The sequence below is a fragment of the Martes martes genome, assembly GCF_963455335.1.
Source record: "Martes martes genome assembly, chromosome: 13".
NCBI classification, from domain to species: domain Eukaryota; kingdom Metazoa; phylum Chordata; class Mammalia; order Carnivora; family Mustelidae; genus Martes; species Martes martes.
In genome coordinates this window covers 54,869,376-54,894,723 of record NC_137901.1, presented here as the reverse complement: position 1 = coordinate 54,894,723, position 25,348 = coordinate 54,869,376, and the positions used below count along the sequence as shown (strand labels likewise).

The 25,348-nt window shown below is 49.0% G+C and overlaps 1 protein-coding gene across 3 annotated transcripts in view; it reads left to right on the top strand.

The window, feature by feature from the left end:
* Positions 1–24,613, top strand: part of L3MBTL4 (L3MBTL histone methyl-lysine binding protein 4) — a gene marked incomplete at both ends in the record, with an annotated part of 359,304 nt that extends 334,691 nt beyond the window's left edge. Inside the window, 3 exons of one of the 3 annotated variants that reach the window (XM_080822147.1) lie at positions 11,507–11,676; positions 20,813–20,875; positions 24,446–24,613. In XM_080822147.1, the coding sequence (XP_080678273.1) occupies positions 11,507–11,676; positions 20,813–20,875; positions 24,446–24,613 (401 nt within the window). Of the gene's footprint in view, positions 1–11,476; positions 11,677–20,812; positions 20,876–24,445 lie in introns of all 3 variants that reach the window. The other 2 variants (XM_080822146.1, XM_080822148.1) reach the window with 2 other exon arrangements.
* Positions 24,614–25,348: the final 735 nt, after the last annotated feature.

Here is a 25,348-nt window from a genome sequence, read left to right as displayed (position 1 = left end):
CCGACTTCCAAGACACACAGACCCATCACTTGGACCTCCGAGCGCCCCCACGACACAGGCTGATTTCTCTGATTCTGTGAACACGTCAGCACCTCCATGAGGGGAGCCCTTGGCACTGCTTTGGAGGGAGCGTCTGTGCCGAGCTCCTTGCCAAGGAAGGAGGCAGCTTTTCTTGCCAGAGACGGGAAAGGATGAGCAGCAGTGCTGAATTCCCCAGCCGAGGTGGGTGGGCCCCTGGGCTCATGCACTGGGGGCTGCTGTCTTCTCCCTCCTGCCAGGCTGTCCTCTCCAAGGCACAGAGTGCTGCTTTGATCAGGTCTACACAGTTTCCAGGTAGAGTCCCCGAAAACATGTTTATTTTGAGTTAAGTCTGGCAATATTCCCAAAGCTCTGTCTGGAGATCTGTTGTCTAAGTGGTGCAGCACTAAGCACTTTATAAGGCTTTCCTTATAAAGGAGAGGCACCTCTGTCTTCCCCAGAATGATCAGGCCCCACAATCCCTACCTCCCCAAAATGTCACTTTTGCCTCTAACACTTTATACAGAAATCCGGAGGCAGTGACAGAAAGAAACTTCTTTCAAAGGATTGGAGGAAAGGAGTGCCCCTGCTGTGGTGGGCTCTGGGGTTAGCATCCCACCCCTGCCATTGCCTGCTGAATATCTTTTGCCAAGTTCCCCAGGGTGTTTGAGACCCTCGAGAGCTAATAGCACTACCCCCACGAGGTCAGGTGGAGAAAATAAAGCCGTCAGTAAGAGGCAACCAGCAAACGAGTGTGCTCTTGGTTCCCAGCTCACTCCAAGTCCAGACTGGTGCCAGCAGAGGGCTCTGAAGTCCCCCCCACCCACCCCGCTGTGGCACTGGCAGCTCCGGGGCCCATCCCCTCAAGTGCCATTTTGCCATCCTGATGGAGAGCTCCTGGCTGGTGTGCACAGTGCCCTGCCCTGGGCTGGCTGGGCTTCACCGCGAGCCTGGCCACTGTGGAGTCCTCAGGAACTGTTTGACCCAAGGTTTCCCTGAGGTTGGGCATCCAAGGGCTCCTTGCTCCAGCAGTCCAGAGGTTAGGAATGGGGCAGTGCAGAGAAGAAGAAGGCGAAATCCAATGAGGTATTCTCTGAGGGCATGTACATAGTGGGGAGCCTCAGGCTTTCTACCAGTCAACACCTATCTTGTCCTCCCTCCCCAGGATACTGTCCTGCTGCCTGTATATCAGCAAACAGCCCTTGAGCACCTGCCCTGTGTCAGCGGCCATGCTAGTATGCTGCAGGGGGCGGGGGGTGGCACAGAGAGAAAGGACAGAGGTATCTTCCGCCCTGGAGATGGGTTGATTTTCAGGTTTATGATGTATTAGCTCACTCGTTGCTCCCCACCCCTACATTACCAGAGATGAGAAACAGCCGAGGGAGTTAGGAGCCCGGCACACTCACAAGGCCTGGACTCTGACACTGGTCCCACATGCTGCCACCCTAGGTGCCCCCGCCCTGCCCTCAACTCAAATCCACCGGCCTCCCTCCAATCCCGAACCACCATCCACAGCTGGGATTAAGAGGGCAATTAAACTGTTCCTCACGCTCGGTACTGTTTTCTTTCGTGCCACACTGGGTCTAACAGGGCAGGGCATTTCAGACTTGCCAGTGACCGCTCAAATAGGGTGTGCTCTTGTGACTGCACGCAGAGAGCAGGGATAGGAAGTGAACAGGTCGGGGGGCAATTTGAGAAGAGAGACTCCATTTCTTGGTCAAGTTGGCACCAGTGTTCATTCAATTATGGTCTCACGTCTGTAAGTGAAAGGAAATGGTCTTGCAAAGGATAAAAAAAAAATACATGCTGAGCGATTGGGTTGTAGTATTCAATCAAAAGGATTTAATTAATGATGTCTCAAGCTGTGTGAAGCAGATACTAAACGAAAAGGTCACCCTTTCACCATCAAAAAATATGCTGCACTGAAATCTTTTATTGGATGACTAACATACCGAAAGTTGATATGGATTTCTCTGCATTTTCGTTGAAATGAAACCAGGGGGTATCTGCTTCTCAAGTATCAAAATTGAGATGTTAGTTAGATTCCATATCACAAACAACTCTCAGCCTTTTCAGTAATGAGTCTATTTGGCAAACGAGAGCCCGCAGGATGGAAACTCATTGTTTTCCCTGGCACAGAGCGAGTTAGCATTTGCTACCGCCTTATTTGTCTCTGCGGTACAATTCCTCAGATGGCTCAGCGCTCCCATCAGGTAGGAAGCACCTGGACTCCGCCGTACCATGTGTCAGATCAGTGCTGCCTGCGGGGATGCAAGGAGGAACTGGAAAGGACTGCCCTTGAGTTTATACTCCACGAATCAAGACGGCAGAGCAAATAGACAGTCTCTGTATAGGGTAGCAAGTGGTGGGGGCCATGTGGGAGCGGCCCTGACGAGGCAGGACACCCCCTACTGAGGGCTGAGGACAGTGAGGAGACCCGAGGACCTCCGTGCGGGGAATCCTGAGCATCTGGGAACTGACGGGTAGACTCCTGGCACTGAAGACCCCTTACAAGAGAGTTTGCTGCTCTAGGATTAAAAGGAGGAGCACAAACCGTGCCCTCGGGAATAAAAGCTGGCGGCTGAATCCTGTCACAGACGAGGGGACCGAGTCTCACTATAGGGAGTTGGTATTATTTGCCACTCCCCCTGCTTGTGAAATGACTTGCCCCATCGGGATCTGGTTGTGTTTGGCTATAAACTGGTCGAAGGCGCCTTTGTGAAGGCAGCAAGGCCAAGAGAAGCCAGGAGGGCTGTGTCCCATGGGCCAGCCAACGAGGGGCGGGAGGAGCCAGCTGAGGACCGGAGGAGATGTGGAAGCCACTGAAGGAGGCACAGCCTTGAGTTCCTGCATCGGGGCTGGGGAAGAGAGAGCCGTGCGGGGGAGAAATGGAAGACTGCAGTGTCTAGCAGGGGGTGGATACAGTTTGGGTGCTTGCTGAGTAGGAGCTGCGAGGAGACGCTCAGTCAGTAGGGAAGAAGGCCAGCAGTGGGCTGTGGGGCTGGATGGCCGCCCGTGAGGAGCGCTGCTTCTCGGTCTTCAGAAATGTGACAATGAGGACAGGCAGGAGGAGTGTCAAGGTGACAGGCCAGTGTGGTGGCACCTGCTCACAGGGAAGGCAGGCCTGGAGGACGAGGACCGTGAGCTGGGGCACTGGGTTTTCACTGAGGGAGCAAGACTGAGGAGGGGAGGCCAGTTGGCTCCGAAGCGAGGTGATGAATTATAAAGCCCAGAAATGGGGCCTCAGAGGAGGCTGGGCTTTTCTGTGACAATCGAGGACTCTCAGAAAATGGCAATAGGAAGTCTAGAAACTTCAAAGCTCTGTGTCCATCCTCCCTCTAGGACCCACTCACCAGGGAGGAAAGAGAGGAGCTGAGTTATCACAGGATCCTTGAGAATTTAGTGATTTGGGGGTGTACGGCCACACTTTTAGAGAAAGTGGCTAGAAATCTGAGTGGTTCCTGATCTGGTTTTGAAAGCCGCCATTCTTTGCATTTGTAGTAAATGAAGTTAGTTCCTACTTGCCCGATACATGCATTTCTTCCTTCAGTTATTTATTTACCAACTCTGGAGACAACGAGCATCCTCTTCGTGCCAGACCAGTGTACCGGTGCGCAACTCCGGCATCCCGGCCGGATGACCGTGGAGCCAGGATGCGAGCTCAGGTGGCCACCTCCAGCGGCACTCCCCCACCCAGGAGGGTGGTCTCTAATCTCCAGTCTCCTGTCTTCCTCCACCCTCAGGCTTGCAGTGGCTGGGGTCGTGCAGGCCACCCGGAGCTGTACGGTTATCACGGTAGCACAAGGAATTGTATGGACTCTAGTCAACCCCCCTGGACTCCCCGCACATGGCCCGGATGCCACAACCCTGCACTCTTCCACACGGCACTGTCCAGTGGAAATACACTAGCGGCCTGCGAGCTCCAAGTTATCTAGCAGCCATGTTTAAAATAACAAAAGAAACAAGAAAAGTTCATTGATTGGCACTTTATTTAACCTGATATATACAAAATATCATTTCACATGTAAATTAAGATTAAAAAGTGTAAGGACATATTTTACATTATTATTTTTATTTTGTAAAAGTAATCAAAATCCAGGACACGTCATTCATTCACAGCACATCTCAGGTTGTACTATCCACATCGCACATAGTCTAGGGCCACGTGTGGCCAGTGGCTGCTTTGTGGATAGTGCACAGATCTAGAACATGCAGCATGCTTCATTCAGCTTCTGATTCTACTGATTGGCCCCCTGGGATGTCCCGGACATTTCTGTGCTTCATCTCCCACATTCATATAAAATCAGTGCAGAACAAACAGGTTTGTGATGAGGAAAGACAAAGACAAAGAACCACGATCATAAAGCACTCTGCAGATACAAATGTATGGGTTTTAAATAATAAGGTTACAAAAAAACGGAGCACGGGACGGCAAATCACCCCACTTGCTAGGAGTAGAAGTTAGGGGTGCAAACCGGCAGTGGGCAGAGGACCTGCCGGAAACTGACCTCCTGTTCAGGTGTATTCCTGAATGCAGATGTTGTGTGGTTGTCTCGTCTCCCTGATGCTGTTCGGGTTCCTCTTGCTCTGGGTTTCTTTTTGTTTTGAGGAGCCTGGGGGTAAAGAAATAGAAATGAGGAGGGACTGAGTGAGTTCAGCCTGGTCAAATCAAGAGAAAGATGTGGTAGCATAGAAATGACCGCCGCCCCCCCTCCCCCCACCACCGGGCTCCTGTGTGGCTCAGTGGATTAAGCCTCTGCCTTCGGCTCAGGTCATGATCCCAGGGTTCTGGGATCGAGTCCCACGTCGGGCTCTCTGCTCAGCAGGGAGCCTGCTTATCCCTCTCTCTCTGCCTGCCTCTCTGCCTACTTGTGATCTCTATCAAATAAATAAATAAAATCTTGAAAAAGAAAAAGAAAAAGAATTGACCCCCCCAAGCCGGTTAAGAACAAAGACCTGAAACCTGGGGATCGTGAGAAGAAACAATGTTGCCAAGTGCAAAGCCCATCCTGAGCCTTTCCATGTTTCCCCAGCAGAAGCTGCTACTGGGGCACAAGGCTGCAAGCAGAATAACTCCTCAGGAAGTGATGGGTAAATTGAGGAAAAGTCTGACAGTGATTGTCACGGTATACAGTAAGCAAGAAAAAACATAACAGCATACTGGGGCCCATTGCCATTTTATTTTTTATTTGCTCCTCTTTAGAGCAGAGAACACAGCAGAATTGCTACCCCTTTCATTGAAGAGAGGGTTGCTTGTGAAATGGGTCTCTGTAGTTAGTGGGATTAAAAATAACTCAAGGCCCAGCCGTGCATCCTCTGGTTACCATTTATGACTCACTTGCTTCAGTTTTGTTGTGCGCGCCTTTGTGAAGAAACAACCATATTTTTAAGGAACATTTCCATAAAGGATTTTTTCCCGTTGTGGGAGAGGAGCAGAAGCTGGGAGAACGAGAGGGGCAGAGAAGAAATCAGGGACCTACTTTCGTGTTATTTGCAAATGAATTAAAATCTTTTCCTCTCAAAATCCTTCAGATTTTGTTGAAGTCTGTAGGATGGGGAAGCTGACTATGCTCATACCATGTCCTGCGTCTGTCTGGTCATGACACCCAAGAGGCAGGCCTGAGTCCCACAGCCTCCACAACTGGACAGGTCTGGCTATCCCCGTGGACTTGGAGCAGAGGGCCTGTCTGTGCCCAGCTAGGGTTTCCCCTTTCAGAGCAGATGGCACTTGCCGTGGAGACTCCCGTCCCATCAGAGAGTCCGCTGGATTCCAGCAACTTGTTGCCTCTGCAAGAAAGGCATTGACTGACTATTTTTGGAGATGGAACTATTTATTTCTTCCTCTCTGAATGCTGCTGAATGGATACGATCCAAGTACCAGACCAAGTCTCCTGGTATTCTAGTTAAGGCCTCCCCTCCCTTAGAGCTGGACACACAGCTGAACGTGCTGGCTGCAGAAACTAGTGAGTGCTCCAGATCTCAAAGTGCCTGGGCCAAAATCAGTAAACACACCATAATATATTTTTTAAATTCATAAAGCCCAAAAGAAACACCCAGTGAGAGAAAAATAATATCCAAAAACTTGTTACAACCAAACTATTCTAGAAACAACAAACCACTGAGGTGACAAGTACTACATGCTCAGTGTTTTCTGGAAGGGGAAAGACATCTTAAGTGTAGGGATAGCTTTTTTTATTGTCATTCACACGTTGATGTTAGAGGCAAAGCCAGGATTACACATGCATTTCACTTTCTGACCCAAAAGGCATTTTGACTAATTAAAATATTAAAACTTCTAGTAAGAGGGCTGCTTTCACAGGCTGAATTTTCTTGGCTGACTTTTAGGGGAGTGGGTAGGAACCACTTGCTGCAGTGAGCAGTGTAACTGGGAAGCATCCTATATCCCTCAGCTGTGTTAGGGGGATACTGGGGCTGAGTGCTGGGCCTCATGGATGAAGTACATAAGTCACCCAGTTAGGAAGCCCCATTTTGTCCTGTGTTCGTGGTGGACATCCTTTTTAATCCAGAAGCCTCTGTTTACTCAAAGAGCCCCAAGACAAATGATCTGATTCTTTTCACTTGATAATAGTTTCTGAAGACAGTATATACCTTCATCACAGGCTTCTGCTTTTTAATTTATTAGCAGCCATTTAGGGAGTATCTAATATGACGTGAGCTGTGCTGAGCTTGGTAAAAAGTTAAAATCAGTGTGTTCGCATTTCATAAAAATGTATGCAGATTTTTAAGTGGATATTTTCAAAAGCCTAATTTTATGCACAGAATTTAAAATGATGCAAATCACCCCACATTTTAAAAGTCTGTCAAGAGCCACATAATTTGAAAGCTGGCAGGCTGAATGTATTTTAGCGGCATGACTCGGTTCCTGCTCATTGGCACCGGTGTGCCCGGGCAAGATGCCCTAGCTGGCGTCGGCAGTGGCCGTGGCTCCCACACTCCTTTCCTCCCACTAGGATTTGGCAGATGACTTTTGTGACCCCGACACTGTCATTCTGGGACCACTTGGGTGTGCAAGCTGAACACGGCCTGAAGCCCTTAAGTTTCAGTCTGTATTTTAGCTTTCATAGGTTTTAGGCATATTCAGCCACACTGGCTTTGGAAATCTTCTATGTCCAAACATTCCATTAGAAGTTAAAATATCTTTGTATCTTATGTTAAAAAACAAAATTCAACTTTAAATTTTAAAGATCTCATTGGCTTCCTTCAATGATTCATGAATTGAACAACATCCTCTCTAGCAGATAGAAAGTGATGTAGGAAAGATGTTAGGGTTCGAAGTTGATGGCCAAGAAAGAATTCTTGAGACGTCTTTTGTGCAAAGGTGATTTTATTAAAGCACAGGGACAGGACCCACGGGCAGAAAGAGCTGCAGTGGGGTTGTGAGGAGTGGCCCATTATATACTTTCCGGTTAGGAGGTGGTTAGGGATAGTGTAAGCCTCTAAGGAATTTTGGAAGCAAGCTTTCCAGGACTATAAAGGGTCTAGCTATTGTAGGGAAAATGTCATTTGTTATCGTCTAATAAAACCTTAGTCATGAGACCCTTCAGATGTATATCGGTGAACCATATGCTTGGGGGATGATTGCCAAAACTTATCTTGGGGGGGGGGTTTAGAGATAAAGGAAGTTTCCAAAGAAACTTTTATACATGAATTTTATACATTTTTATACTTACAGGATCCTGGGTGGGGGGTGGGGGTCATGGTTTTGGGCTGGAATTGCCTTTTGCCCTTAGCAAAGTATTAATGTTGAAGTAGTTGAGTCTCTAGAGGTATGTTACCCTGCCTGTTTCAAGGACTTGTCAGGGGGATCTAGGTAGTAAGGAAATTTAATAATTTTTCTTCTGCCTTTGTTTCCCATATCAGAGAGGAGTTCCAAGGAACTGTACAAAGTAGATTTTTCAGGCAGAAGGGGGCAGGGACAAGCGAAGAAGGGGTTGTTTTGGTCACCTTTGTTTGGGGGATGGCAGGGATCCAGCAGTCATATTACCTCACAAATGCTCACCAGGAAATTCCAGACTGACTGGCTGAGATTACGTTCCTGGGAGAGGCTGAAACTGCAGCTAGGCCAGGTATAAAGTCTGGGTTTGCTGATATGGAGCTGAGCACATATGACTCCGTTTTGAGCCTGTCTCTTTTATAATATTTGCAACAGTAATGTAATTCCTAACATGTATTGAACACTTATCATGTCCCAGGAGCTGTTGTAATGCTGACAACTCAGTAGGATGTAAGTATTATTATTACCACCCTTCAAACACCTTGATATATGGAGGCTAAGTCACTCAGCAACTGCGTTGTCACCAGGACTCATGAGTAGGCGAGCTGGTGTGGACACTACCCTTCCCCCATTGCCACGGTCCTCTGACACAACACCCATCCTAGCATTCTCTCAGCCAGACATGAGGATCTCACCCCAAAATCATCAGCTTTGGAAATAGTTGGACCTGGTAAATGATACAAAAAAAGGCAAGACAAACCACCACAAAACACTCTCCAAAATCCATTCCCTCTTTCCTGTTACTGCTAGAAAATTAGTCTTCCATGGTGTTAATTTTGAAAAATGGATCATCCCTCCACAGGGCATCAATCTTGACCTCAAGGAACTTACAGTCAAATTTAGAGTAGCCCTTACCCTTTAATGGATGGTTAGGATATGCTGGGGACCATACTATGCCCTCATTCGCATTCTCCTTCCCCCTCCCGCCAGCTCTAGATGGTACGTGTTCTTGACTCCAGTCCCGCTTTCAAGTTGTCAGACTGGTTATTCCAAATTCCTGCTCTCAGACTCCCTCCCTAACCTAACTTCACGTCTTTTTGAGCCCAAATACTCACCTTTCAGGCTTCCCATCTCATTTTATAGAGTTAATAATAATATAAATACTATTTGTGCTCAGGATATAACTCATTCTGGCAGTCATTCCCCAAAACATGAGGTTGTAGGTAAACAGACAAGAGCCCTTATACCCATGTGAACTCAAAGCCAGGCAGCAGTGTGGTGACCCAGCACACTGGCAGCAGACCTTTCCCGCCTGCCATGGGAGGACTCACTTTGTCATATAGAACCTATTCTCCATTAAGTTCTGTCCATCCTTCGAGAAACCTGGCTTTCACTTCCCTTCAAGCTGATAGTTGGATTTAAATAGGAACACAGTTAACTGAATTCAAAAACTAGAGACAGCATAAAGCCTAGTGTGTTCAAGCATGCAGCACACAGCTCAAGGTCCCCACCTGTAGTTGGAACCTGAAGGCCACCTTGTTCATTGAACTGACCCACGGGCCCCATCTTCCAGGGCCCGGAATCCTGAGAAGCGGTGTACTGAGGAACCCCAGTGCCGTCCGGTGCTGGTATAAGCACACCTTAGACAAATTTCCAGGTGGACCCCTTGGCATTCAAGGAAGTGTAATTCTGCTTTCAGAATTACAGTGTGGAAAATGTTCTTGCTGGGGAGCACAGTCATTCTTTGACAATTTTAATGCCTTTGGCCTTTATTTGTGCATCACAGAAATCTATTCACCGTCCCTTCACATCTCTGTACTTCCAAAACATAAGACTCCTTAACAGTGTCCTTTTAGAGTCCTATACAGCTTGGAAACAATACATGATTGGTTTACCCAGGACATGGGTTTGAGATAAAGATGTGGTTTTTTTTTAAGTCCACGTTATTTCAGCAAAAAATAACCAAAAAGTGATTCATTTTCAGAATAAAGACTCAGGTCTGAATCCCTCTGAGCAGATAGGGTTAACTCCTCATTGCGCAGGAGAGCCCTGGGTGGTCTTGACTCTGCGGCCTTGACCTCAGACACTAGGGACGCTTCTGCCCCCTGGGTCTTCAGGGCTGGTTTTGTACATGCTCCTTGTCCAACCTGACACCTTCATTAAGGAATAGTCACATTTGTAAACATGCTGGCTTTTCCGAGAAGATGTGAAGTTCTGCTTCCAAACCGGCAGCCCTGCATACTGTTGGCTGATCTACACGGAGGGAGATAACCTATTTACATACTAAAAAGGTCAGTGTTGGACAATCAGCATTTAGAGATGAATTTGCTGCTGCTTGCAACTGGAGCATAAGAATTTGGGAGAAGGCCACAATTTTGCTGTCTCTCTATCTGTGCAGACAGCAAGCGTCGGGAAATATGCAGGATGTCTGTGCCCAGCACTCAGGGTGGTGATGAATGGGCTTCATCCTGGTTTGGAACCTCTGATTACGAGAGCCTGTGTGACCGTGTGACCATGCCAGGTGCAGGTCAGCCTAACCTACTGAAAACTATACAGAAATATTTGCATAATAGCTTTTTAAACTCTGTTAGTAAAACATAAACCATCATAATAGAGTTTAAATTATGTGGCTACTGCTTCCTTGTCATTTGCACTGGGAAAGGTAGACTTCTAGAAGGCTCAAAACAATTTTTTATGGTCTTTTCTTCTCAAAGTATTCTAGAATAGCAATTGCTTTATTTTGTTCATGTGTGTTGAAAGCATTTAAAAAAAATGACAGTACAAAGGCATGAGTTGGGTTTTCTCTGAAATCTTTGTAATGTTTTTGTTCCTTATCCATTTATACATTCAAAGCAAAATAACTAGGGAATTGAATTGAGATCTCTGGCTCCATCTCAATGTTGGGATATAACTTAAGAGTCGTCACTCTGGAAGGTGGAAAACCAGTTCCATAAGCCCAGGGACAAGTAAGAGGCAGGAGGGAGGCCTTACCCCTTAGTGAGAGCAGCCAATCCTGAGCCAGCAAGCAGCCGCTGCCCTCCAGGTCTTAGAACCAGAGCTCATTCAGAGCTCTTGCTCTGAAAAGAGTGTCCATTTAAGAGTTCCAATGTCAGGACATTCACATCTCAGCTGCAGCTGCTTCCTGCAAGTCCCAACAGGTCATCCTGTCTCGGTGGGAGCTAGCTCAGCAGCTGCCACCCACATTCCCACAGAGACCCTGTGCTGCATTCCACATCAGTGTCGCCCAGGGGACCTGTGAAGCCAGATGTGGACCCGAGCTTATTGTGTCTTTGGAGGCATATGAAGCAGCTTCGAGAAGAAGTTGTTCTTTGTGGCCACTCATGTCCCAGATGGGTCGGTGGGCCAATCTGCTTAACAGCCACGTTCTGCAAGGCTCTGTGCTTCTTCTGACCTCTGATCTGGGGGGAGATAAGCCAGTGGCAGTGACAGGCTAGCTCTTGGTTGGCATCAAACAATGTCTCCCAGAGATTATTTGACCTTGCTTCGCAAATAGCCGGAGTCATCTGGGCCTTATATAACATCTGTTTCTCCTGACAGTTGCTTTGAAACAGAACAGTGGAGTGTCCTGTGCTTGGGGACGCCTCCTGGCAGCGATGCCAAGGGACTGGAACACCAGGGTCCCCGCTGAGTGTGCATCTGTCCTATCCTGGCCCCTGGGAAGAGGGGCTGACCTAGGTGTTACTCCCTAATTGGCCCCATGTGTGTGTTTGACCCACCCTGCTTCTCTTCCAGAATACTCAGCTGAACAGACACAGCAGGCGCTGCACCAGTCCATCTTCATGTCCTCAGTGTCGGCCCACCCCTTCCGGGACCTTCCCCTCGGCAGGGAGCAGCACTGCAAGCTCCTCCCGGGCGTGGCCAACATCCAGGCCAGCGAGGTGGCCCGATGGACAGTGGATGAGGTGAGCGGGGCAGCTCTGGGGCCCAACTGCGGGGAATTTCTCTTAGGCACAGAATCCACGGCATCAAATTTTAGATCCACACTTTAGGGAGAAGGCAGGGCTGATTTTGAGGGAATTAGGACAGCCCAGTTGGTTTTGGCCACCACTCCCCACTGGTACCCCAGAACCACCTCTGCTCTCTGTCACCATCAGCCCAGCACCACTTTCGGTAGAGCAGCCCAAGCCTCTGGTCCCACATCACAGATTTACTCTGGGGAAGCACACGGGTGTAAGCATCTTAGACTTGCCTCCAGGCAGCCCCTGCCCTAAGCAGCATCTTGTCTGGAGAGCACCCCCCCCCCCGGGGAGGCTTCTGCAGGGCCCCAGAGGACAAACTGCTTCTCATTACGAAGTGGCTTTGGATCTCTGTTTGTCCACTTGAAGCCACAGATGAACAGTTAACCTTAGGTTTGTCTATAAAGTGAATTAGAGCACAACACAGCATAAGATGCTGAACCCATGGGAAAACGGATCCAACTTTAATACCACCATGCCTTACAGTGTTGGTTTTTAATAAGGACCAGGTAAGTCCCATTGCTTGCTCTAATGCTATAGAAATGCTGCATATATAAAGCAGTTTTCTGTTAAGGAATACACTCTTTGACATTTCTTTTGATAAAGATATTATTTCCACTAGTCAGGCCTTAATTAATTTTTTTAAATGAAGGAAAACCCTGGGTCACTCAGAGGACAAGGTAACAGCGGACCTGGAGTTAAATTAGTCACAAAATGTTCATTGAGCCCTTTCCGCAGTCAGCTTGACTTAATGTTGGTTCAGGCCTTCCTTTCTAGCCTGGGACCAGGAGCAGGTGACAAAGGCCATGCTGAGCTGGAGGTTCGGGGCAAGCCTGTTCTGTCCCCGCCCCTCACCAGCCCTTCACAGAATCTGCCTGGTGGATCACCCTGCCCGGCCCTCCTCGCCCAGAGTGACAAGGGCTGACACTCTTCTGTCAGCACACCCCATGGCTCCACCTCTCCTTGCACTCTTTCCAAGTGCCCCCAGAGTCCTGGTCACGGAGCCTTGGCTGAATATACCCGTGGTGATGAAATGTGATCCCAGGTCTGCCCCTGCCCCTCGCTGAGGAATTCTGACCAGTCTACAGAGCATGCAGTGGCTTCATGACCAAGCCAACTGAACTAAGCCCTGATGTGTCTGTAGTCCAGTCATGTACGGCTTTGGCCTTTGAACAGCAGGCACATTATGGGGAGCTCAGGGGCAAGTCATTTGTTCCTGACTTTCAAGCCATTCACTCAAGGTTCTACTAACTTTTAAGTTAGACCGACAGTGGCGTCTCTTCCCTCGCATCATCACCATCATGCTTAGAAAGATGTCTTGGGGGAGGCAGCCATCTGAATCCAGCCCCAGCCCTCTGTGCACAGAGCAGCTGAGTCCTGAGAGTGGATGAACGAGGTAGAGACACAGACCTCTGGGTGTGTCTCTGCCTACCTGCACATAATCCCAGGCTCCGCAGACAAAGTCCTTGGCATGCCTTAGGACCTACACGGGCAGTCCTCTCTGCCTTTCCAGCCCTACCTCCCACCATGCCCCCCATGGGTTTCCCACCCTGGGCTACAGTCCCCGCATGGGGTCCTCACACTGGCACGGTTGTTACCCTGGCCTCAGGTGGCCCTTCCTGCTCTGCCCATGGCCAGTTCTGGCCATCAGCATGACACTCCCCTCCGGCAGGAGCCTCTCTGTGCTCCCATCTCCTCAGAGAGTCTTCCGTCACTGACCTACACTCGCTCATCTGCCCCTCACCAGATGAGGAGAGACCTTATTTCACTCACTTGGCATGTATCTGGAGAACTTCTCACTGCACCTGGCACTTAGTAGATAACCCAGGAATGTTTGTTGAATGATGTCGCATGACAAGGGCATCATGGACACGTCCAAGCAGAGCAAAGAAGGGTGGCCATTCCAGTCAAAGGGAAAAATAGAAGATCGTCTGGAAGTGAGTATGACGAATACACGGATGGCAGATGTCTGGCACATCCTTTACTAACGTTGATAATGACGATGAACATTATTAATATACTGGGAGTAAGGCAAGCACTCTTTCGTTTTGCCCATTTTACAGTTAGGGAAGTCGAGGCACCTAGAGACTAAGCCAGGGCCCCACAGGCCCCACAGGCAGAGCCACGCACCCTGGGGCACAGACAGAAGTGCCCCAGGATGGGGAAGGTGCTCTGGGTGTGAGGCTGGACACCGTTGTGAGTGTCCATCAGCCGGCAGCATGAGCCACGTGAGGCACTCACACAGAAAGTCCCCTGTGCAAATGGTGCTTCGAGGGGAGGAGAATGACACTGTCTGTGGAGGAGTACATGTGAGAAGAGGCAGAGGCGAGGGACCGGCCCGGGGGCACCGCCACATTCCCGGTGTGGAGTCATCTGGGTCTGCACTGGGCGCTGCCAGAAGAACCCCTCGAAGTCGAGGTCGGCAGCCGTCTTCAAGCTGAAAGAACACAACACAATGAACCAGATCAGACACTGAAGGTGAAGAGCGGAAATGAGCCAAACGTGACTCCATGCGCAGTCTCAGCACCACGCAGTTTGGGACCCAGGGCGACGATATGCAAGCTAGAGCATGCATCTGGAAGAATGGGGAAGTAGTGGTGCCACCAAACGGAATGGAACTTCGGAGGAAAGAACCCAGTTTGGGGGCAGGAGGAGAAGATGGTGAATTTCCTATGGGACATCTTGAGGGAGAGGTCCCTGTGGATGACGTCACAGCAGTGAATGCACAACACCTGTCTCTGGAGCAGAAATACCACCTGGGATGTCACTAATGGATGGGGGAGCTGAGTGAGCCTTCACCAAGGACACGGCTATCCAAGGAGAGCTGCTGAGGACAGAGGTCAGAGGGGATCACATTTGGAGAGAGAGTCCACAATAGAGACATGTCAGTGGGAGGCAGGTGGCAAGTGTTCCATTCAGCAGAACACAGGCCAGATGTAGCGCAGGGCTCCTGGCTGGGGCTGTGGAACTAGGTTTCCAGGGATTTGGAAAAAATGTGGAAAATGTGTGTATTCCTTGCCTTAAGAGAAGGGCCAGGCCTCTTAATAATGTCTCAAGAGGACCATCGTCCAAAAAGATCAGAACCTCTGTTTTAGGGGCATTAAGCAGTGACAAGGAAGTTTAGGGGGGGGCTCTGATCTGATGAGTCCCAAGCTTGGCACTGCAGGAAATAGTGGGCTTGGGAGATGATGAAAGATAGTGGTGATCATGCGAGTCTCCCTGGGACAGGGAGGGGCTCACTGTGGGGGACACTGAGGGTGCCATCAAGGACTATTAGGCGGCAAGGTCACAGTCCCTGAGTTCTCTGTAGTGGATACACATGGAACCCCAGCCCTTTATTGCTGAAAGAGGCCTTAGAATATTCTAGATTAAAAATAAGAACATCATCCCTGAGGCTATCTTCATAAGCGACCTTATTGTGATGATTCCATAACCATGACTTCCTTCAAGGATGCATTCCAGAGAAAGTTGGCTTATTCCCTCAAGTAAATATATCATAGTCTTGAAGTCTGCCTACCTAGATGTCCTTGAGGACAAGGAGCATGTCCTAATTTTCTTTCTGTATTCTCACACTCTTGTAGCACGTTTCCTGGAACCAACATAGGCCCCTCAAGAAGAATCTTGGATAGGATGAGACTATGGGCTTTGTGGTGACTCTATTTGTATCTTTGAAGATAAGGCAGCCCTCAGATGGGGGTTTGCTTAGGGGGCATTCCAGTGAGTACCAACAATAGAGTTTGTGACTATTTTAGATGCCATATTAAAAATGGGACTAGGGCAGCAAGGATTTGAAAAGGCCATGCAGGGCAAGAGGAGACCAAGGGGGGTTGCTGTTCTGTGTTTTGTTCTCATTAGGCAAAGTATTGGAGAGGAACCACAGGAGCCCAAGACAGGATACATTGAAAATGGACTTGTGCGTCATTGCGTTAAGTGCCATTCAGGGAGACTCAAGGCAGGAGTCTGTCTGTCAAAGATGAAGAGCAAGAACGTTGCCTTTTGTCTGCTCTCCTGGCCTGGGAGGGAGACCTGCTCTCTGCATTCTGTTACTTGGGAAGAGAAGCCAGCTCAGGCCCAACATAACATTGCCCAGAGCGTGGGAGCTGGCTTCTCACTCTTTTAGGCTGTTTCAATTGGAGCAGTGATTTTCAAATCACAGGTAGGCTGTGAAGTCGATTTCGTGGTTCTAGAGTGAAAGACATGATGAGAGGAAAGACCGTATCTGTAGTAACGGTGATTATTTTACGAAACCTTTGTTAGAAATGTGTGGATGTGTGCAAACACTCCAGTCATGGTCAGTGTGAAGTGTATTTCATACCTTGGGCCATGGAAATGTTCTGTAAAAGAGTGTAAGCACTAAAGAGTAGGAACTAAAATATTTTTATATCTCTTTATGTCATTATAGTAGAGTATCTTGCCCAGAGTAGGTGTGTGAGAAATGTGTGAGTGAATCAACGAGGAGGTGGATTTTATCTGGTACCCTCCCGCCAGGTGTGCGCGGGCATGTGGTACCTACCAGGTGTGTGTGAGCACATGGTACCCCTCCCGCAGGTGTGCACAGGCATGTGGTACCCTCCCGCCAGGTGTGTATGGGCACGTGAGGACAGGAGGCAGCGGTTGTGTGTATGTTAGAGCCACAAGTGTGGCTCATGTATGCTCAGGGCACATATGGGTGCTTTTACTCCTTACAATCAGAAATACTTTTTAAAGCAGCACATATAAATTGCCAGAGCCTCAACCAAGTTCTCCCCAAATGTCCATTAACTTTAAAAGATGGCGGCCGCTTTAAAAGCAATCTTTACACAGGAGGGAGTGTTTTGAAAAATTCAGGATACTGCTAACTAAGCATAGCAGCCTTATACAAGTGGGCCCTTAAGAAAGGGCAGATAACAAATTCCACTGTTAAAAAATGAGACCCAGGCTGGAAACATGGTCCCCAGTGGACTTGGAGCCAGGGCAATCAGGCACACAGCTCCAGGCTCAGCAAGATCGAGAACACCACCGTTCCGAAAGATTTAAGGGCGCAGCAACCCCATGGAAGCAAACAGTCCTGCTGAGCTCCGAGAGGATGCCAGGAAAAGTAGGTCGCTGGGGGAAGTAAGTTGGGAAAAGTAATGGGCTCATCCAAGAGTTGGCACAAGGTCATTGTTCTTAGTCTTTCCAAAGTGCTGTGTCATCCCCAGGATTAACCTACTCAGTGGCCTTCCAAGACAAAGCTGGGGCTTTTGCTGTGGGACACCCCACTCCTGAGAACTCAGGGAACCGGGCATCAGGCAGCCTCCACACCAGCTGTGCTGCTGGGAGCCAAGGCAGAGGTTGGCCACCCCCAGGCCCCAACAACGGCACCATCACCTGAGACCAGCAGACTTGTCCACACAGCCATCTTGGGTGCTGGCAAACAGATGGTAGCTTCCTGCTTCCTAGAGCTCATGCCCGTCTGAACAGTTCACATTTACCACAGACTTGGAGAGATAAACAGATTTTTAAGAGGAGGATGAGAGGCTAGCTTTCTGATAGTACTACTCCATGGTATGTTCAAGCCACCACTTTCCATTTAAAATATGTAGCAAAATGGGCTTTCTATTAAACCTCAAAATATAATTTATTCTTACACAGAATAAATACTGACTAACAGTACTGAATAATGGCAGTGAATAATGATCAAGGCCTTTAGATATTTTTAAATTCTGGCCAGAAAAGTCAGCCTCAGTAGATTCCATGGAACTTGTTTTTGACTTTGGAAAAGGACAGACTGAATAGACCCAGAACGTCTTTCCAAAGAAGCAAAGGATTTCAGACCAGTGGTTCAGCAATGGAGATGAGGCTGTCTGAGGGGGGTGTGACAGGGAGGGGCTGGGCCTGGGACCTGGCTGGGGGCCACCCGACTCCCCAGTGATGCTCCACTTCCGCTCTGACAAGTTCGTTATTCCTGTTAAAAACCCGGTCTACCTCCACATGGACAGTGACTCCTTGGCTAACAGGAGAGGGAATGTGATTCTTTCCTATATGCCTAGAAAAGGATATTCTAACCCTTATGCAGACCATCAAAGCAACACATAGCACTTGTGCTGCAAATGGAAGTTCCTGGAACGTGTATTTTAAAAAGATCCTCTCCCAAAGCTCTTCTCCTTGTGAGGAACCCGGGCTCCTCATTGCTGGCTTGGCTTTCCCACAGGAGCTGACTGAGCTATGACAAAATGTATGTCTTCTGCTAATTCCTAGTCCTGCTTTTTTATTTCTAATTTTCCTGCTGTGACATTCAGCCTCTTGCCCTGTGAAAGAGCCATCTCAGGAAAACCTGCCTGTAGAGCAGTGGCTTTGAACCAGGAAGACTTGTGCAACAACCGGACACGTTTTTGGTTGTCACAACGTGGGGGTGGGGGTGTGAGTGGCACATGGCGAATGGAGGCCAGTGTGGCTGCGAAACAGAATGCAACACACAGGATGCCCCGCGGCAGAGTGCTCAGTCCACGCCAGTCAGTAGTGCCCGATACGCCTGCCCTCCAGCACTTCTCCTGGACTCTGCTCTGATTCCTTTTGTCTCACACCCAGGCTGTGGGCAGGTCTCAGGATTGGACTTTGCAGTGCCTCCTGTCTCCAGCTCTGAGCTTTGCCCCGTGCAGTGTCCAGGCCCTAGGGCCCCCCACCAGACAGCCACAGGTGTCTCCCAGTGACATCCTACCCAGTGCCCCCCACACTGCTAGATCACCTCTCAAGCTCTCTCTTGTGCAGGGTTCTCAGTACTGCCTGCACGAGAGCATCACCCCGGGAATCTAGAAATGCATGCCCAACACCTGGACCGGATTCCGCCTCGTGACTTCGGCGTCCCTGTGGCCTGAGCCTCACTGTCATTCCTGTGTAAAGCTGTCCAGGGGATTCCAAGTTGCGCCCAAGAGAGCGAACAGCCCCTCCAGGGCTCCTTGCTGCCCGTACCAGGAAACCACATGGCGACCCCCTCACCCCCGTCTTTTTCCACAACTCCCTTTCTGCTCCGTAGTTCTGGCCACATGGGACTCCTCCCTGCCGATGCCGTGTGTGTCATGCGTCCTGCTTATGGCTTTGCCCAGACGCTCTGTGCCGAGAAGGTCTTCTCCACTCGCCACCCCCCCAAATCGCCCCCAGTGGAAGCATGTCACCCAACAGTGCCTGTCTCAGCCTCCACCTCCCTTGCAGTCCCTTTCCCGGGTTCCCGTCTGAGATGCCATCTATCCCTGCTAGAAGCCCATAGTCTTTCCACCTCTCTTCTAGAACTTAGCACATCTGAGCATGTATCGGTGTGATGAGTAAGGCAGCCTTACTTGCCATTTTCCATTTATCCTCCCACCTCTGATCAAACCGTAAACGCGTTGGAAGTTCCCACCTGACCTGCTCACGGATCCCACTTCCCAGCGCCCAGCAGGGGCCTCGCCCATGCAGGAGCTGTGGGGGGGGGGTCCCCTGGCCAGATAGCAGCCTCAGGAGCAAGGGGACTGCACCCCCCTCCTAGTGTACCAGGTGTTAGAAGCTCTCTGTGAGCTCCTGCTGTCACCCGCCCCAGTTAACGTATTTTCACAACTTGACCACCAGCATTCCCACGCCTTCCTCAGCTCCATGATTTCAGCCACCTGAAAAGAACAAATCAGGTACCTCATCAGAAGAGCACCAGGCACTTGGGCAAAGCCCCTCGAAGCACTAATGCCTCCCAGGTGCTCCCAGGCCCAAGGATGCCATTGTGTGGTTTGGGAAGATTTTCTTTTTTTTTTTTTTAATTCTCATCATCCTGCACTTTGGAAGGATGACTGTAATGACTCATGATAAAACAGACTTGCAGCATCCGAGGTGAGGAAGCAGACACCGACATGCTGACGGCCCCTAAAAAGTAGTTCTGGAATCCTCGTATTCAATATAGCTGTGAATCAGGGGTGTGCGTGCAGGGGGGCAGGGCTCAGGTTTGCGCTGAGGGTGTTGGTTCTTGGCCGCTTCGGAAGCTGGAGATCAGCCGAGGCCACAGTGCTCTCTTCTGCCAAGTGTGGGGAGGGTGAGTGTCAACTGTCCTCTCCCTGCAGGGAGCCGGGGACTCCCAGGCCTCTTGGATTGTAGAACATGTTGATACCAGGCCTGCGCCCCCTGCTTTCCCGGGGGCCTTCTCCTTCAGAGGGGGGAGAGAAGGTTCGTGTGCTCCCTGCTCGGTTGGCACAAGACGCAGACAGCATGCGAAGACAGTTGCTCTTGCAAACATCCTCTCCCAGGTTTCGTCATTGCTGGCTCCTGGGTTGCCTTTCTTCTGCGCCGCAGCCATGCCGGACCTTGCTAGAAGGGGCCGGAATCCCTTTGTCATTGGTCATTGAGAGTCTACGCTTTATCATGTTTGTTCACTCGGCTCCCTAGTAGCATCGCTGGGACACTCATGGCTTCCTGCTCATCCAGCCAGGTGGTGCTCTGGTGTCTCTAATTAGAAGGAACCTGGGCCATGTGGCTGGGGAGGGAGGCGGGGAAAGAGCAGGAAATGAAGCTGAAGAGGTGATTCTCCAGAACTCCTGGTCTGGAGTCTGAAACCCTCAGTTCCAGAGCCATCCCTGGCACTTCCCAGCTATGCTTGACCTTCGGAGAGTCATTGAGCCTCCTTGGGCTTCGGCTTGATTGTCCCCGGTGAGGGAATTCGGTCAGCAGAGGTCCCTAGAGTCCCTGTGAGACTCAGATGGGGCCTCAGAGCCACTGAAGGGCCAGGTGCCCAGTCCTTTTCTCCGGCAGTCACTGTGGAGACTGCTACTCTTGGGCCACGCCCTCCTGCCTTCCCTGACTCCACAGAGAGGACATGAGGATCAGACGGGAGAAGATTCCAGAATGCTGGCACGGCATCCACGGAGACTGTCATTGCCATCACAACGGTAACCTGTGTAGGTCATCTGGGCAATAAGAGGCCAGAAGAGAAATGGGCTGGGCTGATTGCTGAGCTGGCACAGGCTAATGGGCCTTGATAGTTCCTATTTCAGTCCCAAGTATATGAGGGATTTGCAGTATATTTTACTCAAATGTTGAGTTACTACAACCCAAGAAATTATTTCAGGTGTGTGTTGTGAATCAGGCTTTTCATCTTGCACCGTAGGTGGCTGAATTTGTACAGTCTCTCCTGGGCTGCGAGGAACATGCCAAGTGCTTCAAGAAAGAGGTAAGAAATGCAAAAATTATATGTCTTTCCATAGTCTGATCCCTGAAGAGCTTTTTTTTTATTGACTTGAGCGTAACTGAGAGCAGCTGGTGGGCCAGAGAGAGGGGTTGGGGAGGGACAGAGCCCAGCAGGGCAGTCGGGCCCGTCAGGGTCAGCCTCTGTCCTTGTCCTGCCTGTGCTGAGCTGTGCGTTGTCACAGAACACTCTGGTCCTTGGCGCATGGGGCCTGCTCGAGAAATAGACTCTTTGGGGGAAGAATAAATGAACACATCAGGCAACTCTTATGGGTGCTGTGCAGGCTCTGCTGTGATGACTTCAGGCTTCCCTGGGGGCAGGAGGGGTGCTGCGAGGAGCCTGTGCCCAGGGAGGAGAGGGGATTTGTCTACCCCAGGGTGACAGTGGGACCATCCTGTGTGTCCCTGCTCTGTACCTGCTTCAAGAGGAATGCAGAGAAGCCAAAGAGCCCTTCTATGGGGTTTCTGTTTCCTACTCCATGTTAGTTGGGAATGTCTCAAACTGCTCAATATTTGTCCTGGAATTAATAGCCATAGCTCTCGGGGCCCCAGAAGACACTGGATCAGCTATAGAATAATAGTGAAAATATGGTGGTTCCTGTTTATTGTGGGCTGGCCCTGTGCTGGGCCGTGCTGAGCACTTTACAGTTGTTGTCCTGGGTCCTCCAACAAGCAGTGAGGAGGCTAGTGCATAGCAGGAAAAGGGCAGCAGATTCCAGCCTCTGTTCATGATGACTCCATTATCATTGCTCTAGAAGTCTGCAGAACTCTTCGTAGAGCCTTCAGTGTGTAGCACACACCCTCCTGCTCCAGCGGTCGGGGCATGCTTGGTTCAGGGAAAGTACTCTTGGAGTTTGGGGTCCTGGGCTCCTCAGAACCCAACAAATCCTACACCTCCAGGGAACTTAGCATCAGGGTCAGTCAGGTAGCAGTTTGGGTAGCTGCCCATTGAGATATGATGTTCACCTGCTCTCCCCTGAGCCCAGCACTGCTCAGGAGTAGCTAGCCTGGCCTGGAACGTTTGAGCCGCTTTTTGCTTCAAGCAGTGCCCAAGACCCACATTGTCTACAGGTGGCTCCAGCTTGGCTCTTAGGACCAGAGGTCCCCTAGTGTACAGAACACTTACCCTGTCTCATCCCTCCTCTGTAAAACACAGACTTCCAAGAGGGGCCTTTAAACCTCGGGGTTAGCATGTTTCGGCACCTAAGAAAGTTCTCCAGGTACTCCGTTCTCCAAATGGACGATTCTTCAACAGACGTTATCATAAATGCACAGGAAGGTGTTTGTTGTTGTTGTTGTTGTTTTTCACTTTTTTAAAGCTAACATATAATGTATTATTTGCCCCAGGGGAACAGGTCTGTGAATCGCCAGGTTTACACACTTCACAGCACTCACCATAGCACATACCCTCCCCAATGTCCATAACCCAACCACCCTCTCCCTAATCCCCTTCCCCCAGCAACCCTGTTTGTTTTGTGAGCTTTAAGAGTCTTTTATGGTTTGTCTCCCTCCCGATCCCATCTTGTTTCATTTTTTCCTCCCCTATCCTCTACAACCCTCCGCCCTGCCTCTCAAATTCCTTATATCAGAGAGATCATGTGATAATTGTCTTTCTCTGATCGACTTATTTCACTCAGTGTAATACCCTCTAGTTCCATCTATGTCATTGCAAATGGCAAGATTTCATTTCTTTTGATGGCTGTGTAGTATTCCATTGTATATACAGACCACATCTTCTTTATCCATTCATTTGTTGATAGACATCTAGGTTCTTTCCATAGTTTGGCTATTGTGGACATTGCTGCTATAACATTCGGGTGCACGTGCCCCTTCGGATCACTACGTTTGTATCTTTAGTGTAAATACCCAGTAGTGCGATTGCTGGGTCGTAGGGTAGCTCTATTTTCAACTTTTTGAGGAACTTCCATACTGTTTTCCAGAGTGGCTGCACCATCTTGCATTCCCACCAATAGTGTAACAGGGTTCCCCTTTCTCTACATCCTCCCCAACATCACAGGAAGCTTTTTACAACTTTCTCAACACTTTAAAACTTTAACTTTCCACTTTAATTTAGACTTAATTTCAAAACTTGGGTCCATGGGGGGACGCTCATGTCTCAGTGAGTCATTGACATGAAGAGTCTGTACCAATTCAAAAAGGTTCAGGGAAGGAGGGTTACCATAGAAAACCCTTTCATCCTGGGGCACCTGGGTGGCTCAGTGAGTTAAAGCCTCTGCCTTCGGCTCGGGTCATGATCCCAGGGTCCTGGGGTCAAGCCCCACATGGGGCTCTCTGCTCAGCAGGAAGCCTGCTTCCCTTCCTCTCTCTCTGCCTGCCTCTCTCCTTACTTGTGATCTCTATCTGTCAAATAAATAAATTAAAAAAAAAAAAAGAAAACCCTTTCATACTGTCTTCTTGGTTCTAGAATCAGCAATCTTTCTGAGCCAGTCTGTTTAAATAGGTGATGTGGGTGTAGGACACATGCATGGTTCCTGGGACTCAAACTCTGAGAGCAGACTGGGGCTTTTAGAAGCTGTGGAAATGGCCTGTGTGGTAGTCCCTCCCCATCCTGTGAGTCTCAGGGAAGCTACCACATGTCAGACCACCATGTTTTAAAAGTTAATAAATAAGGGGTGTTGGGTGGCTCAGTTGGTTAAGCAACAAATTCTTGATTTCTACTTGGATCATGATCTCAGGGTCATGAAATCGAGCCCCACATGGGTATCTGCAATTAGTGGGGAGTCTATCTGTCCTTCTTCTTCTGCCCCTGCCCCTCCTGCTCACACACTCTCTCTAAAATAAATATTTTCAAAAGTTAATAAGATTTATTTTGTATATATTTCTGCTCATAATGGCATTTATCATAAATAATTTTCAACGCATGTCAGTTAAAAGGAGAAAATAAAAATGAAACCACTATCCCACAAGCCAAATCTGACTTCACTTAATATTTGGTATAAAGACTTCAAATATCTTCATTACATGTACATATATATGTGGTCACACGTTTGATGTTATGAAATGAAAAAATCTTTCTATATCATGTCACATTTTGTTGCTTAACAATTCATGAAAAATTTGCCAAATCATTGTTTCATCGAGATGTGAATTTCAGTGACTGCCTCATACCCCAACCTAGACGACACCATCATCCTGCTATATTTGAAATCCTGGACTGTTTTCAATATTTCACTGTTACAAATAACACTAGAGTGGATGCATTGCACTTTGTTCTCTTGGGAAAAATTCCTGGAGATTTACTTGGTGGATGAAAGTAGGGGTGTTTTTTTAAGGTTCATGATACAAATTCAGGCAAAGATTTTTTTAAACATAACGGAAATTTCCTGTGCATGTTGAGTTCATATTTAACCGAGTCCTGGGTAAGAGCATCCGGTGACTCAGTGGTCAGAGCTGGGTGGGAGAGGGTGCCATCTTTCCCTATAGTTGGAGAGCTCTGCAGGGAGGCGGACACCATTCAGTGTCCATCCCCCCCCCCGACCCCATGAGCCCCCAGAAGTTGCCAGAGGGTAAACAGTATGTGTTTATTTACTCGCAGCAGATCGATGGCAAAGCCTTCCTGCTTCTGACGCAGACAGACATCGTCAAGGTGATGAAGATCAAACTGGGTCCAGCACTGAAGATTTATAATTCTATCCTCATGTTCAGGAATTCCCAAGACCTCCCTGAAGAAGACTCTCTCTCAGGCCAAGAAGCCAGAGGATAAACACACCCCCTGAATGGCCATGGCACCAGGACCTTGTTCTTGCAGCAATAAAACTGGCCCACATTAATTTGATTTGAATGTCCCCATGGTCATATCCATATTTAATTTGGACTTTGAAAGAAGCTGTGGTTTCCATGTGTAGAGGGTATGATGACTGATCCAGGGCCAAGGATGCAGGCGCCCGTGTGTGGTTTGGGGACATCTTTATCTTCGGCGGGGTCCTTCCAGCTCTGATGCGTTGCAACAAACAGACCAAAGAAGCCCACACATACACCTTCAGTTTTTCTCCTTCCCCATTAACCATTTTTCAAGCATAAAACTCTAAAAAGCGGTGAAATAGTAGAAAAACAGCATTCATAAATACATTGTTCATGTTTTCACCAGAACATCCGAGCTTGGCTCAGATTTGCCATCTGGGTGCAGTGAGTCTAAGAGATAGAGGCCTGGTGCTTTAGAAAGACTTCATGTGGGATTTTTATGTACTTTACTCAGGAAAGTGCAAGTCTTTAAAAAAATAATAATAAGCACATATTTTCATGATTCATTAATTCTCCTTTTAGTTCCATTAAGTGTTTCTTGTTTGTGCTCCCAGTGGCTCAAAGAGCACTTGGGGAACAGTCAGCCTGGGCAGGTAGCAGAAGCTGGCCAGACCCTCCCGAGGACCCTCTCACACACAGCAGCGCCTGTTGGCCATCTGCATGAACATGGGGGACCCTTTTTCTGCCAATGAGGCGG